The sequence below is a fragment of the Marmota marmota genome, unplaced genomic scaffold, assembly GCF_001458135.2.
Source record: "Marmota marmota marmota unplaced genomic scaffold, marMar, whole genome shotgun sequence".
Lineage (NCBI taxonomy): Eukaryota > Metazoa > Chordata > Mammalia > Rodentia > Sciuridae > Marmota > Marmota marmota.
This window is the reverse complement of record NW_025999968.1, coordinates 53,846,710-53,866,684: the sequence shown is the minus strand read 5'-3', so window position 1 is coordinate 53,866,684 and position 19,975 is coordinate 53,846,710. Positions and strand designations below refer to the sequence as shown.

The window sequence follows — 19,975 nt, the reverse complement described above, 5'->3', positions numbered from 1 at the left end:
GCCGCCGTACTACGGAGCAACCAAGCTGCGCTCCCTCCCTACGCTCCTCCACTCCTCTCTACCTCCTTCGCTCCCTCCCTCGCTCCCGCCTATCTCCTCATCTCCCTCCGAGGCCTCCTCCGCCCCCATCCACCCCTCGGTCTCCGCCCACAGATAGGTGGTCACAACCGTCTGCCAATCGAAAGAAGATGACCACACCTCCTCACCGCCCCCTACCGCTGGCCCTGCCCACCGGAGGATGCTAGGAGAGAGAGCTGAAGAAAAATGGAGGAGTACGGAATGACACACAGATAAGCCAATCAACAGGCTCGGAGAGAAAAACCTCTTCCTCCTCTCCTGCCCCTCCTCCCACAAAGGCGTAACCAAAGGTTTCGGGTCTAGGATTTATGGAGATTTTCTTCCACCATTTGGTGCATCTGCTCGCTGCCGTGCGAAACAATGGCTACGATGCATTCAACTAAATTACGTAAGGTTTTACCGGAAAGTATGTAGTGGAGAAGAAAAGGGAGTCAGGGTACAGCCCGAGGAGGGTGTAGTAGGGGGGCTCAGTTGGAATGAGGAAGGGTGTGGCCTTAACTTAGATTTGCATAAAACGGAACCCATCCGGGCGACTTCAACTTCGCCCATTTATTGGTAGCCCATGGGGCGGTACCTCGCTTCGCCCCTTTTGGAGCATGCTGGGAGTTGTAGTTCCGAGTTTGGTTGCTATGGCGTTTTCTACAGCCTCCTGGAGCCCGGCCCCGCCCTGCAGGAGTGACGAACTGTCGGACCAATGGGAGTACCATCTGATTTCGAGGGGGCGGGTTCCCTGCAGAAAGACTGGAAGGTGGCGGTGGCGAAGGCGCTGGCAGTTGGGGCTGCTTGGAGGCAGGTGAGCCCCGGGAAGCATGTTATGTGTCTGGAGAAAAGGGACTGTGGGCGAAAGATGGAGAGACATCCCGAGGAACAGTGTAACCCTGGGAGAGCTGGTGGTTCGTGAAGCTCCCCAGCCTTGGACTCACTCGGGCTCTGGCCTACCTTAGCTGAGGCTACTGAGGGGCGGGTAAGACTAAATTTGACTGGCAGCTTCCTTGCGCTTTGCAGGTCTTGATTGTAGATTTTGGCTTAGTTTCCATCTTCCTTCACATTTATGGAGGCGAAGGTCTGGAAGTTCTCTTCCAGCTGTATCTCCCAGTTTGAATTTTGTTTCTTCCACTTCTTTTTGTTCCTATATTTGAGTTTCTTGCTTCATTACTCTTCTGCCTTTGCTTGCTTCCTGTAGACTTTCGTTTTTCAGTAAGCAATTACCTAGAGCAAGGGTATTCTTATTTATGTGACCTTAGGGCCAGATTTGTCCCCTTCATTAAACTAAATAGCGGAATACACAGGAGAGACACATGGGAACAATCATAGGATCACGTTCATATGCAGATGCTGATTCTGTATGTCTCGCCCTAAGGACCTACATTTACAACCAGCTCCCAGGTGCTACTAGTCCTCGTTAGCAAGATTCTACGTCACCTCTGACCACTATGAAGATAATTCGATCTACTTAGGATTTTCCTTGTGGCAACATTTAAAAAGTGAAACGAAACATGAATTTTAGGTTTCATTTAACCCAATATATTCAAAATTATTTCAATGAAAAAAATCAAAAAAAAAATAAAAAGAGATTGTGTTTTTTTTCATATTGAGTCTTCCAAATTTAATATGCACTTTACACTTAACAGTACGTATCAATTTTGAATACACACAGTTCAAGTGCTCAGTAGCCACCTGTAGCTATTGGCTGCTGTTCTACCATCTACAATATAGAGCCAAATGATAGAATGGACTATTGTAGAAATTAGAATTGTTGCATGTGAACAAGCCTTTGCTGCTCTGGGTTTCAGAACTACTTTAGAGGTTCTCTGCCCAACTTAAAGAAATAATAAAGGTAATTAACATTTGTTGAAGCCAAGTCAAGTGCTTTGCATAGATTACTGTATTTAATCCTTGCAGCAACTCTCAGAGGTTACTAAGAATTCAAAGCAGAGTCATTTAGGACTTCTAAATTTTATCCATCATCCACTGCAAAGTAAAAGTATTACCTTTTGTTTTCACTTCATTGATACTTCTGCTCCAGCTGTGGCAGAGGATGATATGTTCAAATTTGAAATATGAATTCCCCATAAAAAGTCAAACTGCCTGACATTTGCAGTGAAATAGAGTTTGATAGTTTTACTATTCTCCATGCTGGGCATTTCAATCAAAGTTCTGTATTTAAGAATGAGAGTTGAAATCCTGAAGGAGATTTAGACCTCTGGACCAGTACTGGACCCTGGGCAGTAATGGCTTTTGATTAATTGGTGTACCTCCCTGAAGAAGGAAGGTGGGAAAGCTTGGGAATTCATAAATTGCTTCACTGTGACAGTGTTTTCTGTTTTTGTTTGTGGTGAATTTTTTTTTTGAGTGATAAAAATGAATGTTTTCCTCTTATTAAGAACTGCTCTTAGACTGTTTCAAGGACAACTTTATGCCTTTTGTGAATCCAATAAATAGTGCTACATTGAGCTAAGGAAAGCCTTGAGTACAAGAACAAGAGTACACATACTCACACGTGTTAAAATATGGTACTTCACAAAATAATTTTCTTTCGTTTTTATATATTATGATACATTCCATGAGATTATTTGCTCTTAATTTTGAATTTTTTAATATTTAATCAAAATTACCAATTCATGTTTGCCTTTAAACCAAGAAATTATTTCAGGACCCTATAATGAATTGAAAAGTAAGCCTTAAGATTGCAATGCTATTAGTAGGTAAAGATTTTGTACCAGACAGGAAGGAGAAAGTGTTATAAGAAATTAGGGAAGATTCCTCAATTGACTGTCTCCCTCATCTCTACCCATCTCTACCCGCATTGTCCCAATATCATGTCATATAGCCAGTTTAAAAGGGGACATTCCATTCATTACACCATTGACTCTGTTTTTTTCCCAGTAGCACAATGTGGGAAAGGTGATGCAAATTCAAGAAATGTAATGAAATTTTAAGTTTCAGTTGTCCTAAATTGTACTATTAATTGGCCTTCATTGAATAATAACTAGTCCAGAGATTTCCAACCTTTGGATAATCACCATCTCAATCATTCCCTACATGCTAATGGCGTTAGAAAGGGAATGCCTCCTGTAGGAAATCCTAGAATCTATTTCAGTATCTCCTGTGCCAAACAGGCACAGCAAAGCAATGCAACTGTTTACTCAAGATATCTGTATACTCATGGCTTTTGCCAATGTCCTTAAGTAAAATATATTCTGTGCATTGACCCATAATCCAAGTAAAGCTCTCATGGAATGAGGGGAAATATTTTAAAATTCTTTAGGGATCCAAAATGATCTTAGTTGGATGCCTTGCTGCTCAGTGTGGAAACGACATATTGAAATTTTTTTTTAAATTTCTTTCAGTTGTTGATGGACCTTTATTTTATTTATTTGTGTGTGGTGCTGAGAATCGAACCCAGTGCCTCACGCATGCTAGGCAAGCACACTACCACTGAGCCACAACCCCTGCCCCTTATTGAATATTTAAGTAACAATGTGACACTTCCAAGCAAATCTTTCTTTCTTTCTTTTTTTTTTTTTTTTTTTGCTTCTGACTAAAGGCTGTATCAAATTTTTTTTTTATTTTTTTATGCTTCTCCAGCTATCTTTAGTTCTCAATTTGCATGAAATGTAGGGATTATGCTACATATGCATAAAGTTAGTTGAGTATGTCTTGAAAATATTTATAGAAATCTATATTGTCATAATTAGAAGAAACCTTAACAGTCATCTGATGATCCTGCTGCTCCACTTACCTGATGCTTGAACCCTCATTTTGAAGCCCCTGTGACTATATCCATATGTGACTATATTTGCTAGACTTGATTTCTAAGGTTTAGCCAAGTGTAAGTACCTATCTCAGTATCTCCTGTACCCAACAGGCACAGAAAAGCAGTGCAATTGTTTACAACAAAATACCTGTGTATTTCCAATGTCCTTAGGGTACACAAATTTTTAGTGACTCTTGTGTATATGATGTAGACTATTAGGATCATATATCTGCCTCCCTCGTGAAGCTCAGCTGGCCTTTCTGGATTTGGTTAGCACTGCCATCCTCCACAGCCTGCACAGTATGGTATTTGAACCAAATCTCCAGATAGTTACTTTGATTACACTTTCCATATTTTTAGCCAAATATTTGGGAATGTGGTTACTCATATTTCTTTTTCTGATATATGGATATATATGAAAAAATTTCAGATTATTAAGAACATCATTAAAACAATATCATATTACATTTTCCCAGAAGTTCAAAATATAACAATCCGAGCTAGGTGGCCCATGCTTATAATCCCAAAGACTCAGGAGGCTGAGACAGGAAGATCACAAGTTCTAGGCCAACCTCAGCAAATTAGAAAGACCCTGTCTCAAAATAAAAAGGCCTGGTCATGTTGCTTAGTGGTAAAGTTCCCCTGGGTTCAATCCTTAATACCAAGAAAAGAAAAAAAAAGTTATATATTGTTCTGTGCCTAGCATTACATGAGACCCTAGGTTCAATCCCAGCCCTACACACAGGACTTCCAATTTAGCAAAATTTATATTAGAACATATAATTTTGAAATTACATGACTTTGTTAAAAATGTCATGAAAAGTAAGTTCTATTTTTATTCTGTAAACTGTGCATTGATTTCATGTGTGCAGGTCTTTTTTTGTTGTTTTTTTGACTTTGGTAGTTGTAGATGGACAGCATGCCTTTTTTGTTGTTGTTGTTTATTTTTATGTATTGCTAAGGATCCAACCCATTGCCTTACACATGCTAGGCAAACACTTTGCTACTGAGCTATAGCCCCAGCCCCTACAAATATCTTTAAATTCAGAAAACGTTTTATTACATAAAAAACTCAATGTCCCATTTAATTGAGACTAGTGCCTAAGAAACCTTGTGGGCCTTGACTGTCACCCCCCTACCATTTTCTTAGAACTAGGAATTCAGTATTCCTTTTGGGGGGGTTGCAAAACAAAGAATTAATACTTTCTTAATGTTCCTCTTCACTTTTGTAAAAATGCCTCTCTTCACTTTGTAACTTACTGTATTGTTTTGAGCCCACATAGCAGTTCTAATTTTTTTTCTTTGCTTTGGCTTTTTTTTTGGGGGGGGGGTTGTTGTTTGTTTGTTTGTTTGTTTGTTGGTGCTGGGATCAAACCCAGGGCCTCATGAATGCTAGGCAAGCACTCTGTCTCTAACCAACATCCCCATTCTGCCACACAACTCTTTTTTTTTTTTAATATCTTTATTTTATTTTTATGTGGTGCTGAGGATCGAACCCAGTGCCTCACGCATGGTAGGTGAGCACTCTACCTCTGAGCTACAACCCCAGCCCACAGCTCTTCATTGTATCAACTAATCTTTTTTTTTTTTCCCACCAGCTAGGCCAATATTCAGCTGATTTGTAAGAAGTATTTAACACGAAATTGGGGCATAGTATCAGATCCATGATTGCTGATCTGGGAGCCATGCCATATGTTTTAAGATTTAATGGGCAGAGAAAACAGTGGCTTCCAGAATCACAAAGGGAGATGGGTTGAAATCAAGATGTTGATATGTAATTGTTCTGTTTCTGCAAAAGGCAACCTGAATACCTCCAGACTAATCAGGAACAAGGATTTATTTACTTAAAAACAATGGGTATTGATTCACCCAGGCAATAGCAGGAAAAGTCCATTAGTTAATAAGTTAATAAAACAAAGTTTTGTTTGTTAGTATATAACAAACTCTAGGATCATGGAACAGATGGGGTAGATTGACTGTCACTGAAGGTGATTCCAGAAAGAGCGTAGGACTTGAGTTTTATGTGCTTGGCAGAATCTGAAGTTAGTACAGCAGTGTTTCAGAGAACAGGCCATGCTTGGAAGCCCTGAGATGGGGTAACCATATGGTGTGGAGTTACACTGTCTTGATCAAACAGGTGTGTGTTGGAAAATTGTGGGAAGAGTGGGAATGGCTTTTAGAGAGCCTTGAAAACTAGGCTGAAACGGTTAGAATTAATATAGGGAATATATGCTATATTACTTCAGTCCCCATTTAGAGTTGGGGGAGTTGTAGTTTCCTTATATAAAAAATAAATGCAATACTAGTACTTTCAAAAAAAAGCATGCTTAGGTTATTCCCCTCTCCTTCCCCCCACCCCTCAACAAACTCATTGACACAAACACCTTTTGTAACCAAATATGTAGGAATATTTCAATCTTTTGACCTAGCTTGTCCTGTTTTTATACACTTTGTTGACACATGCTATTTATATAATTTCTATATGTATTCAATGTATATTCATATTTTTAAGTTCCAGTGTTTGATTATTCCTAGAAAGTAGCAGCCATTGCTCATCCACATTCCAAAAACTCTTTTATATACATCCAGGTAGACCCATTAAGATGCCAGCACCCAGGGTTGGTTTCATGGGCTTGACATCTATGCAGTCTCACTGGGTCTCATGCTTCGAAAGGACCCATGCTTGGTTTAGTACTCTGCTATTGCTGACTTGAAATTTTAATAATTTATGAAATGTTCCCCATTTTTAATTTTGCACTGGAACCTGGAAATTATATATAGGCAATTCTGTCAAGAAGTACTTAATAATCAATCCTAAAGGATGAAGTATTGTAGTTTTAAATTAAATATTTCATGTTAGAAGCTCAATGGGAAAGCATTAAATACTGTAATGGTTAAAATGATTTTGGAAAAGAAAGAAATAAAATAATGACTTTGGAAGGGGGAACACCTGGTGTGTGTCCCATTTCTGGACCAGCTAGTTCTGTGAGACCCCATGTTTGAAATTTAATCTCTTTAAGATGCAGTTTCCTTTACTTCAGTCCCCATTTAGAGTTGGGGGAGTTGTAGTTTCCTTATATAAAAAATAAATGCAATACTAGTACTTTCAACAAAAAGCATGTACAAGAATTTTCTGAATAGGACAATTTGCAAGCACCTCAAACTCGAAACAATTCAAATGTCTATCCATAGTGGAATAGATAGCCAGTAACTTACTCATCACTGAAGTGATATATAGCAGTGGGAATGACTGGACTACAACTGTAAGCAATAGCCTGAGTGAACTTGCAAATATAATATTAAGAGAAATGAAGCACACATAAAAGAGAAGAATCTTGTTCCTATGAGGTTCAAAACATTAGGAGTGGGAAGGAAAGCAGTGACTAGAAAGGGAACACAAGGGAGCTTCTGGATTTCAAGTCATGTGTTTTTTGTTTTTTGTTTTTTTTTTTTTTTGAGTGTGTGTTTGTGACATAGCATATTTACTTTTAAAATTGAACAACCTATATACTTTTTATTTTATTTTTCTGTTAAGTTGACAAAACAATTGTCTTGCAGTATGATCACTACAAAAATTAAACAACTGTGGAATCCTTGGAAATGCTTCAAGAAGTTCACAGAACACAGGGCTGAGGATATAGGTCAATGGAAGCGGTTTGCCTAGCATGTGCAAGGCCCTGGGTTCCATCCCAAACACCACAAACAAATAAACAGAAACATTCACAGAATATAGATGTAAATTCTGCCATTAAAAGTTCTATAGACTGCTAGAGAAGAATTAGAGGCACAGTTTCACCCAAGGTCCTGACTATCTACTTTTTCCTTTTTAATTTTCCTTTGAAATTTAACCTTGGAAAATTTGGACCTGGTTCTCAGGCTCTTGTAAAGCCTTTTTTTAAGTAGGAGAGTAAAGTTAAACATGCTTGCTTTTAGAATGAAAGGTTGAATTGTGAACCCATTCTAAGTAAGACATGTACCCAGAGATGGCTACGTACTCTTATTTGATCACTTTATAAAAGAACTATTATCTAAGTTTACTTGGGTGAAGACTACATTTATAATTGTCATTTTGTCCTTTGCCGACACTATTTTTCAATTCGTGCTTTCACTTGGTCTGGAAGACTCTGTTATGTGTGTTTTTTGTTTGTTTTAGGTGACTATGAAAGGCTTATATTTTCAACAGAGTTCCACAAATGGAGAAATAACATTTGTATTTCAAGAAAAGGTAATAAAAATGTTAAGTGAAATAAGATATAATGTGTTTTCTTTTATTATAGACTAACTTAAATGACCTGTTATTAGTTGAATGAAACTAAATAAGCAAAAGTTTTATTGAAGCTCCCCAAATCACTATCCTTTAATCTTAATGTAAAAATGCTGCTTCATATTGTAGCATAACTATATTTTTTAAAGAACTGCTACAAAAAAATTGAGTTCCTTAGGACAGTAATGTGAAAGTTATTAGGAAGACAGAACAACCTAATCATCTGTATGTTGAAAAATTAATCCAGTTTATTCTGCACACCACAACAAAGCAAGTTTTTAGATTATAGCCATACTTCAAAATATACTTTGATTTGTATAGTGTAATGGAAGAGAAAGAAAAACATTGTTTTCCATAAAAATATCTGAACTTGCCAGTTACTTCACTCATTCAACTTTAAATGTTCCCTAATTTAAATGATCAACTTATAGACATAAATAGTAGAATTATTTCTATATTGAAGATTATTAGAAAGGTTTGTGCCAAACCAGAATAATTTCTCTGTAAATTTGGGGATGAGAAGTAAGTACTGTACATATGTCAGCATTTTCCAGTAATAATAAGAATTTCTGGAACATGAACATAATCTAGTTGTTCTCTTTCACTAACTCCAAATCCTTTAGATTAGGAGTCCATATCGCAAAATAGTTTTGACTTCTACCATGAGGTCATGAAGAAGGTCTAAGGTTTGATTGGATCTTGGTACAAATTGTCTCTAGGTTCGCAAATACAATTCACAAATTCATCAACATTATTGATTATCTTTATAGTATTACTAAATACTAAACCTGAGATTTTAAAAAGGATATTCTCATAATATTGTGTGTATGGCAAATGAAACAGTAATGGAGTAGCATTAACTATTTTTTGTCAGATTTTGACCTAATTTTGAATATATGACAGGAGACTAGAGGGGATTGAGGCGAGTAATTTACTTTTGGGGCCACAGCATAGCTATTATGAGTCAATCATATCATATTTAATAATATTGACAGGATGACATTGAGTGCCTGAATTTTGAATATTTTTTGCCTTTGAAGTTTTATCTAACTGTGGAATATGATAGTTAATTCCATGGAATATGCTAAAATATCTGAGACAGATGTTAATGATGCTAAAGAATTTCATTTATAACATTAAGAACATTACAAAAATTAGTAAAAGCTATGTGATGTGTGTATGAGTATAAGGATATCCCTGTAAGTGTGAAGGTCTGAGCTTTGAAATGATTTATATTGGAATAAAGTACAAATTTATTGCTTTATTTTATTAACCTAAGTTTATTGTCTATACACATATCCATTTTGATGTCTGAGTACTTTTCAAAATATGAACTCTAAAGCATTTTATAAATTGTATCTCCAAATTTCCTTCATTCTTTTTTTATCCTATAATATTGGGTAGTTATTTGTTGCTTTTAAAATTGGGTTAACCGTAAGATTTAGGTTCAGTTTAAATTTGTTTATGTAAGAAAATTTTAAAACAAAAAGGAGTGTTCTCATAAAATATGTAATAATATTTTGCTATCATTTGATTCTAGGAAAATCTTCCTATTACAGAGGATAACTTTGTGAAACTCCAAGTTAAAGCTTGTGCTTTGAGCCAAATAAATACAAAGGTATTGATGCTTTTATTATGGCCAAAAGTCAAATCCGAGTTTTGTAATGTATTTATAATGATAACTGACTTCTTAGTGCCAAGAAATTATTGTCCATAGAAAAATTGAATCTAGGAAAAATATTTAATTCACATTTGTGTATTTCTACTACAATTAATTACTAGTTTGATTGAAGGTCTTCTATTTTATATCACTATATGAGAATATTTTATAAATTACTTAGCAAAAGACTGAGAGTTTATAATTACTAAGGCATATTGATTAAGGGGAAAATTACCTTTTTAATAGCAATAAAAATAGAAACTAGAAACCTAATGAATTTTTATTTTTGTTTTGTTTTGGGGGTACAAGAGATTGAACTCAGGGGCACTTGACCACTGAGCCACATCCCCAGCCCTATTTTGTATTTTATTTAGAGACAGGGTCTCACTGAGTGCTTAACACCTCGCTTTTGCTGAGGCTGGCTTTGAACTTGTGATCCTCCTTCCTCAGCCTCCGAAAGCAGTGGGACTACAGGTGTGCACCATAACACCCTGCAAGAAACCTAATCAATTAGTTTGTTGACCATTGATTATGTGATATTTCTAGTTTACAACTTTTATATGGTTCATACTCTTATCATTTCTCTCTCTTTCTCACTCATAAACTCATATCTCCAGTCTTACACCATCCCAAGGTTATGTTTTCATTATTGACCATAAAAATAAATGGAAAATATTTAAATGGTAAACAAATTATTGTTAAACGTGTTGTGATAAGTAGAACAAGTCCATCTTCTGAGTTTTTTAAAGATGAATAACACTTCATCAGATCATTAATTTTTTAGATTTTAATGTAATCATAATTCCTAAGAATCTTAGTTTTCTTTGATGAACTCAAAGCCAAAATTAAAGAACAAGGTATAGACTCCCATTGGGTAACTCATAACATGAACACAACTTGAGAAATGAATTGAGATTCCCCTGAATTTTTTTCACCAAGAATATGAGTACAAGTCCTTGTCTGCATATTTATGATTGGAAGATGTTCTTTTTAAAACTATGAAAAATCTGTTAAAATCACTCTGACAGAAAGAAATAGTAAATTATAGTAAAAACCAATTGAATGAATATTATACAAATGTTAGACATAATGGTTTATAAAGATTATGGAGTAATATAAGAAAATGCTATACAGTGGGGAGACTTGTATTTGTAATTTTGAAAAATAAAGGAAACATAACAAAGAATTGTTTCATTTTTTTATTTGCTATTCCTAAAATATCTATTATATCTACAAATATGTTCAGTCTCTCTGGTGCTGTTGTAAGTTGCAGGAACTTAAATACATGATTATTTTAGTATTCTCTATTATTTTAAAAGATAAGGACATACTATCAGTTTGGTTGGGATCTAACAAAAATGATCTTAACAAAATACTGATTTTTAAAAAAAATTTTCCTAAAAAAAATGAACTACACTCTCCATGAGTCAGAAATCATGGTAATTTTACTCTTACTATGTATTCTTCCCACCTGCTTCCTAACCCAAGATTTGTGAGGAAAAACTCAGGTGATTTTTAAAGGATGTGGTAATAGACCACCTTTGTTTTTAATGATCACATTTCCCTTATTCAACAATAACCTCCCTAGATTCCCCTCCCTACTCCTGAATAGAAGACTAAGTAACAGTGTTCAACCAAGAAATATCTGGGCCTTAATTTCCCTTCATACGTGGTAAAATAAAGATGTTAAACAGAAGCATTAATGGTTATTTGAATAATAATACTATGTGAAAGTCCTATATATCAACTACTTACTCATCAAATTCTTGGTTTCCTGTGCTACAAAGAAATCTATTTTGTTTGTTTTAATTTCAAAAATTAAATCATATTTTCTCTTTCTGTGGCTTGATCTTTGTTCTGACTTTTCTCATGTGTGAGGAGAAACAGGATTTATTCATGACAATAGTAGGCTAACAGTTTCTGTCATGATTTAGCTTCTGGCGGAAATGAAGATGGAAAAGGATTTCTTTCCTGTTGGAAGAGAAGTTGCTGGAATTGTTTTGGATGGTAAGTTTACAAATGTAAATATTTTTTTCCAAGGTAAAAGAAATGACATAATAGTTTACTGGCACTAAAATCATAGACACCCCTTCAAATGTAAATTTTTATTATACAAAAATGACCTTCTTAAAAATAGGACTTGGCAGAGAGTAGGTTCCAGGAAGCCAGGTGCAGCTGGAGCAGCAGGGATGCTGATGGAGCAGGAAAGCCTGCAGGGCACATGGAGGTGAGGCGCTGCCCATAAGGCCAAGGTGTTCAGGGAGGCCCTCTGCATCTGGGGCACATCTGCTTTGCCAGTGCTCCTATGGGCTGTAAGATTTTAACATCCGGGGTTGGAGCACCGGCAGTGGGCACCGGGATGTAGGTGTCCCAGCAGATACTCTAGGACCAAGGAGTAAGGCCACACTGGTGGAGCTGGTTCTGTGCTGGTACCTTTAGAGAGGACCCAGGATGGCAAGAGACCATCACGGTGTCAAGAAAAAATATCTTCCTGTTCATGCCTGACCTTTTCGGTTGTGCCAGATTGTCTTCACATCATTACTTTCTGCTTCATGCCCTGTTGTCCTCTCATGGCCTACTCCTCCTACCTGCTCAGCGAACTTCTGGACACTTTTCAATGGACATTCTGCTCAAGCCTTTAATCATGTTCTGTCGTCCAAAGCATCATCAACTTATCTGGGAATCCAGTGCTTCAGAATCTACTACACCTCCAGGCCGGCTCTGTTGTGCTGAAAGTGAGCTCTTCAATTTCTCCAACGAACCATTAGTCGGCTCTGTGGGGTTTTTCCCAATAGGCATGTGGACCACCACCCCCCATCATCTTGCTCAAGTCCCTCATCATTATCATCACCTGATCATGGCTGTCCTGGACAAGGCAGACCACACCAAGAAGTGACCTGGCATCTCTTGGACCCGCTCACCTGACCTGGGCATCTTTCTATGCCACACAGCTCCCCTTCCCCTCCTAGGAGGTCCATTCTCATGGCTTCCTAGTGTATTCTCCAACCTGCTAGTGTGGGACTGAGCCAGTCTTTGGTGTTTTCACAATCTCTGTAATCCTGGGGACCAGACCCACCCCTGTGATACCCCAAGGACTTGGCCTACCTATCAAAGGGGATGCTTAGAAGGCCCTACCCTTAAGTCAGTGCACCTGGAGTGTAGGGGCCTGTCTGAGGACTGGGCATCACCACAACCCTTCTACTCGGCCCTGGCTTCTGGCCTGGCCTGGGATTTTGGGGACACCTGAGTGGTGGTAGCAGAGGTAGAAAAGAGGAACAAACTGAAGAAATATTGAGGGAGTCAGCAGGACCTAACAATGGATTGGAACTGGGGAAATCAACACAGATGAGGACCATGAATGACTTAGAGAATTCTAGTTAGGCATGAATTGGTACCACAAATTGATAAATGAAGAGGATCCAATCTGGAAGATGATGAGTTCAGATTTATACTTACTGAGGTCCAGGTACTTAAATAACATCTCACTGGTGATATCCAGTAATCTGTTATATGAATTGAATATCAAGGGTAAAGGATCCATGCTGGAAATGTTTATATTTGAGGATTGTCAGCATGTGGATTGTATTTGAAATAATAGACTTGATAAACTCATCCAGAGAACGTGTAGAAATGGAGGAGACATATAAACATAGAACCCTTCAGGAGGCACCTGTTGAGGAATAATTAAAAGAAGAGTGTAAAGGGGGCCAAAAATGGGTCCAAGTGATCTCAAGAGGACGTGGATCAGCAGCAGAAAGGAAAGAAAAATTCAATGGGTCAGAAGCCAAACATACTGATGGGTAATAGCACAGGAGGGATCCCAAGAAGCAAACTGCAAAAGGAGGAATACCAGCTTGGAATTATTTGCTGGGTACCAGCAGATGAGTTTGGGGGCCATTTTGCTTAGAGACAACTAAAGGGGCCACTTCCAGAATATTATACTGCTTCATCTCAGTTTTCCTGTGTGTAAAATAGGAAGAATAATACTTCATGGGCCTGTTGTAAAGGTTAAATGCATGAACATGCTAAAGTGCTGGGTACAAGTAGGCATTCAACAGCACTGCTATTTTTTTATCTTGTAACTCTGAATAAAAATATTCATATGAATTGACTTTTCTCTGCATAGCCAAAGAAAATATAATTAAATTAATTACTATATAATATCAAAAACTTTCTGAATGTCTTCACAAAATAAAGTAGTCTTTACATGTGGACTCCTATCAGCATTATCCATTGTGTGTCTTGAGATTCTGCAACTAAAATAATAATTGAAGGATTAGCCAGAAAGTGTCAGTGTTGGGTAGAAAACATCATCATCATCATACAAACTAGGGGATGGATTATTTTCCTTTACTCCTTTATCCTTAAAGTTAGCTAGTAGACAGAGAACCATAGAGAGAAATATATTTTTCTATGCTGTCAGTAACTGTGTGCCCCAGATTCTGTAGAGAATCCAGATGTGAAGTGTTCTGTCCTAGAGTCTTCACACACTATTATAATGTCCTCCTTCTTAGCCTTTTCTTTGAATGAATGACTTTTTATAAACCCATGGATCCTTTGTTTTAATGGTTAAATAAGAATTATATTTAGTAGCCTTATGATGGTAACTATTAATTTTCTTCTCTGTAGTTGGAACCAAGGTATCATTCTTTCAACCAGATGATGAAGTAGTTGGTAAGTTTTAGTTCACAGTTCATTTTCAGTTCATCAGTTTTATTGCCATCTCTTCTTTTTTCTCTTTTTATTAATGTTCATTGTGACCTTACTTCATAGATAAATACTTTCCTGGGCTGGTGGTGTAGCTCAGTGGTAAAGTGCTTGCCTGGCATGAGTGAGACCCTGGGTTCAGTCCCAGCATGGCAAAACATAAAATTAAGAGTTTGGGAATTTACTCTCAAGTATCCATTAATGAAGAAAATTGGAAGTTTAATCCAAATTAGCACAACTTTTGAAGCTTGTCAATAGTTGGCTATAGGGCAGTTTTTTAGACTGAAAAATAACCATAATTGCTGCTGTACTTGGTACAGTACTTTTCTTTCCAGTCCCCAGTCTGTGGACACACTGAAGTCTCTCAAGAAAAGGAAAGTTGTGTGGCCTATGCTTGACAACCACTGACTGGCTGGGCCTTATAGAATCTCTGTTCTCTACTCTCACTTGAGTCCTACAGAGCTCCCTTGCTAGTATTGAAAAACTAAAAATTGACTTGAAACATTAATATATAGTTTTCTTAAAACCTTAATTACTGTAATAATATTTTTTTCAAAAAATATATATGAATTTATACTTGTATCCTAGATAGTCATACAAACATATAGAGTATGGCTTTATTTGTGGTCTTTGAAACTTCCATTTTTCATGGAAGATATGCATATAAATTTTAAAAAATTACTTAGCCTTATTACATTTTTTTAAATTTATGATTTTTAGTTGTAGACGGTCACAATACATTTATTTTATTTATTTAATTTTATGTGATACTGAGGATGGAACCCAGGACCTCACATGCCAGGCAAGAGCTCCACCACTGAGCCATAACTGCAGCCCCTTATAACATGTTTAAGCTGTTAAAGAATAGATTTGTAGGAAGATTTTTTTCAGCTTTTTATAAGATTGTATGATTTTTCTAGAGAATTGATAATTTTCTTTTTTTTTTTTTGGTCCGTGAAGTCAGTGAAATTCTGTATTACCCCAGATGCTTTTTGGGAAAGACCAAAAATAAAAATGAGATTTTTATTGGAAACATACCTAGGTATTACATGGAACCAAACCATAGGAAGGAAGCTAAATATATCAAAGACAGTTTTACCCAGGAATTCCTGGTTTCCCCAAGACTCTGATTTAGCTCTATAACATTGACTATTATCTTTATGACACTCAAGAAGTAACAGAAGAGACAAATATGGAGACAGCACAAGTATCCCTATGTTTATACCAGAAAATATATAGTCCCCTTCCATATTTCTGAAGTCTCTCCCTTCCCCACAATGATAATTACTGGAACCTTCCTTAAAATTCCACCGAACAAAATTTACACAAATATGTTCATTAGGAATGAATACATTTTAGTTTTCTTTAAGGATCTCTTTTTAAATTTTAGGAATTTTGCCCCTGGATTCTGAAGACCCTGGACTTTGTGAAGTGATTAGAGTACATGAACATTACTTGGGTATGTAGCAATTCAGTATTCCAGACCTCATATAAGTCTTATTAATGTGTTATAACTGTTGGCAGGTCATGTCAATACTTCTAGTTTATAATTGTTATTCATAAAATTCATATTCAGACTAAACAGTGTGTAGACCTTTGAGTTTTACAAACAGCTTATGGTAAGAAATATGAAAATGTTTTCTTTCTTGGCTCTAAAATTATATCCTTAATCAGAATTTTGTAAATTCTTTCTCTTGGAATATCTTTTGTCATTGTCCTTGTTGTTTTATTAAAGTACTCTAACACTGAGCTACATCGCCAGTGTGCCTGGTTATTAATTGAAATTAAAAATGTACAAAACAGTACTTTTAGAGTCTGAGGCAGGAAGGAATTAAGAACACTTGCCCTGGGCTGAGGCTGTAGCTCAGTGGCAGAGTACTTGCCTGGCATGTGTGAGGCACTGAGTTCAATCCTTAGCACCATATAAAAAAATAAATAAAGGCATGCTGTCCATTTACAACTATTAAAAAAAAAAAACACTTACCCTAGTCTGACATGGTGGCACACCCCCTATAATCCCAGCTACTCAGAAGACTAAGGCAGGAAGATCACAAGTTTGAGGCCAGGCTGAACAATTTAGTGAGATCCTGTCTCAAAATAATTTTTATTTTTTGCAGGGGGGGGTGGGTACCAAGAATTAAACTTGGGGGACACTCAACCACTGAGCCACATCCCCAGCTCTAATTTGTATTTTATTTTGAGACAGGATCTCACTGAGTTGCTTAGTGCCTTGCTGTTGCTGAGGCTGACTTTGAACTTGCGATCCATTCCTGCCTCAGCCTCCTGAGCTGGGATTACAGGTGTGCACCACCATGCTCAGCTCAAAATAAAATTTTAAAAGGTCAAGCACTTGCATAGCATGTTAAGGCCCTGTGCTCAATTCTCAGTACAAACTCCATAAAAAGGTCCTTTAGGAATGACCACTGGCATGTCACCTGTAGGCAGCTTCCTAGGGCTTGCTGACTACATTCATAAATGAGGAGACTCAACTAGATAACCTCTGCATTCTGTTTGCAGCACCAGCATTTTGTAGCATTTTGTAAAAGGGGGAATAATTTCAGTATGCTCCATGAAACTTTTCAGAGGGAAATTTTCAGTTTACCACAACTCTATTTGAGATTCTTTTTTAATTCTTAACCTAGTGATGGTTTAATGAGAGCTCAGCATTTGGTCACCTCAACTCAAAGTCTGTTCTTTCATCAAACCAAAGAACAATGTTCCAAACAACCTCCTCAAATGTGCTGTTAATCTTATTTTGTACAATATTAATGCTAGAGCTTAAAATTGAATAATTCTTCCAGCTCTTTTCTACTTTTAGTTCATAAGTCATTCTGTCAAACATAAAAATTATTTTTCATTCTAAATTTGGCAACATTGACACATGTTTGTACTCCCAGCAATTCAGGAGGCTGAAACAGGAGGATCTCAAGTTCAAGGCCAGCCTCAACAACTTAGTAAGGCCCTAAGCAACTTAGCGAGACCCTGTCTCAAAATTAAAAAAAATAAATAAATAAAAAGCTCAGGGGCAAAGTATCCCCGGGTTCAACCTTCACTACCAAACAAAATAAAACAAAAATTTGGCACACATTTGCAGCACTGTTCTGTTAGCACTTTGGTCATAAACAAGAAAGAAGTGAAATTATAATTTTCTCAGTACTGATATACTTTATTATTAATCTGCACATGACTCTTGTTTATTTTTTGTAACATAATAAGTACCTGTTGACTACCTAACAGAAAAGGAAGAATCTTGACATTAACCCACATTTAACCTTGTAATTTTAGGATCTTTAAATTTGGCAACATTGTCTTTTAGTATTTTTTTAAGGACTACATGACTGATATTTTGATAAAATATGGTAGTCACAATTCTTACAATGGGAAGTGTTCCAAAAGAAAGGCCATATAGGTAAACTATAGATTGAGCATGAATTGTTAGAGTAGATGTGCTTTAGAGTCATATCTTACTATCTATGTGGGCCTTGAACAACTTAGTTACCCTGAACCCCATTTCTTAATCAAGAAAATTAAGAGAATAGCTATTGGGTAGAAAAAACGAACACAAACTCAATTTCTTTTACTATATACCCCATAACACAGATCACTTCTAGTATGGTCTCAAAATGTTAGAGCAATCGATTCTACAGCCGACATCTGGAGATAGTATCAGATCCCAGAGATTGAGTCCCACAAGACTGTCCTCTTTTCAGACACTGGTCACAGTTGTGGGCTTCAGAACTTCTGGCCAGACAGCAACAAATTGGGGTTCCAACTTTAGGGTTGAATAATTCAGTAGAATGGTTTGCAGAAATATGTTTGTCAATTTATTATAAAGGATATTTTGAAGGGTATTATTTATTATTTATTGAACCAAATGAAGACATACATAGAGCAAGGTCTAGGAGCTTCTGTACCTGTTGAATTGGGCTGTCCACCCTCCCAACACATGGATAAGTTCTTGTTCACCTTCCTGCAAGCTGTTACATGTTCAGCTATCTAGATTTCTCTCTTCAACCCCTGTCCATTTAAGTTTTTTATGAGGACTTCATCACATGGGTATGATTGAAGCATGGACAACCATGTATAAATGAGATTGGACAAAAAGGACATTACCTAATATTAATAGATTTAGTAGAAAAACCCAACAAGGCCTGTCTCTTCCAAATCTTCCTAGCCTTTCTTTGCAACATTTCTTCCTCTTGGGTGTGGGGCAGGACCCTTTCTGAAATTGAAGCCTTAATATCTCCTGTCAAACTAGATGTGTCACAGAAGTTCTTTATTGCCAGCCCAGCTCCAAGATAGAAAGATAAGAGAACATAATTTTGGTTTCTCTCACTTACCTTAGGGGAAAAGATTGCTAGTTTTCTGCCTTGGAGAGAACAGGGAGTAGGGGAAAGGTAGGGAAGAGAAGGTCAGAGAGAAAGAGAGACAGAGACTTTGCTTTCTAAAGCTAAAGCACCCCAACATTATAAAAAATTGGCTTTTACTAAACTGAATTGTTCTGAAGCTGCTTCAGGAACCAAAGACAAAAACTCAAATACAAGATATGCTTATTGTACTGGTCATATAGGAAATAACAAGGGCAATGGGAGTTATGATCCAGGAACACAGGAGAAAACCAAAATACATACATTTTAATATTATACCTATCTTAAAGAGTTTCATAAGAAATAAAGTACTTTATGTGCTATCATATGTACACTTAGTGTGTTCTTGCTGTTTTCATTCCCTGAACATTTTCAACATATGCTTGAATGCTCCACTAGAGGGCAGTATTCTATCGCTAGAGCAGTGATGTGTGCTTTCCCTGTGTCTTGTCCATCTGAATCTATTGCCCTTAGAGGAAACAGATTTGAAAGAGCTAGTGAAGACATAAAAAGTGCATTAAAATGAGAAAGGATTGCTTGTAGTATGAAAAAATAACAGTTTACAACATGAACACAAAAACAGTGAAACATATAAAGGAACAGTTTAATGATCAGATCATACACAACTTTTTTAACTATATCAGGAGTTTGCATTTTTTTCCAAGTATAATGAAAGCCATTGATAAATTTAATCAGAGAAATGTTAGAATGTTATTCCAATACTTCTATTTTCAAAGGTACCACTAAAGTGATTCTCAAGAAAACGCACAAGGTTGAAATACAGGTTGAGCATCCAATAATCTGAAATCCAAAATGCTCCAAGATCTGGATTTTTTTGAGTGTTGACATGATGCCACAAGTGAAAAATTCTGCACCCAACCTCATGTGACAGGTTGCAGACAAAACAAAGACACACTAAAAATACTTTATGAAATTACCTTCAGGCTATGTGTATAAGGTATATGTGAAACATAAATGAATTTCATTTTTAGACTTAATTTCCATCCTTAATATAACTCATTAATACAAGAACATATTCCAAAATCCAAAACACTTTTGACCCCAAGTATTGCAGATAAGGAATATTCACTTGGAATATTTATAGTACATAATTAGACAAATGACTCAACTTGTAATACTTA

General features: G+C 36.7%; 1 protein-coding gene across 5 annotated transcripts in view; it reads left to right on the top strand.

Moving 5' to 3' along the window:
• The first annotated feature begins 302 nt into the window (after positions 1-302).
• Positions 303-19,975, top strand: part of Cryzl1 (crystallin zeta like 1) — a 32,373-nt gene continuing 12,700 nt past the window's right edge. The window contains exons 1-7 of one of the 5 annotated variants that reach the window (XM_015478718.2): positions 308-466; positions 724-871; positions 7,989-8,060; positions 9,640-9,717; positions 11,694-11,766; positions 14,389-14,433; positions 15,857-15,925. In XM_015478718.2, coding sequence (XP_015334204.1) covers positions 773-871; positions 7,989-8,060; positions 9,640-9,717; positions 11,694-11,766; positions 14,389-14,433; positions 15,857-15,925 — 436 coding nt within the window. In that variant the 5' untranslated portion in view covers positions 308-466; positions 724-772. The other 4 variants (XR_007347747.1, XM_015478719.2, XM_015478717.2 and 1 more) reach the window with 4 other exon arrangements.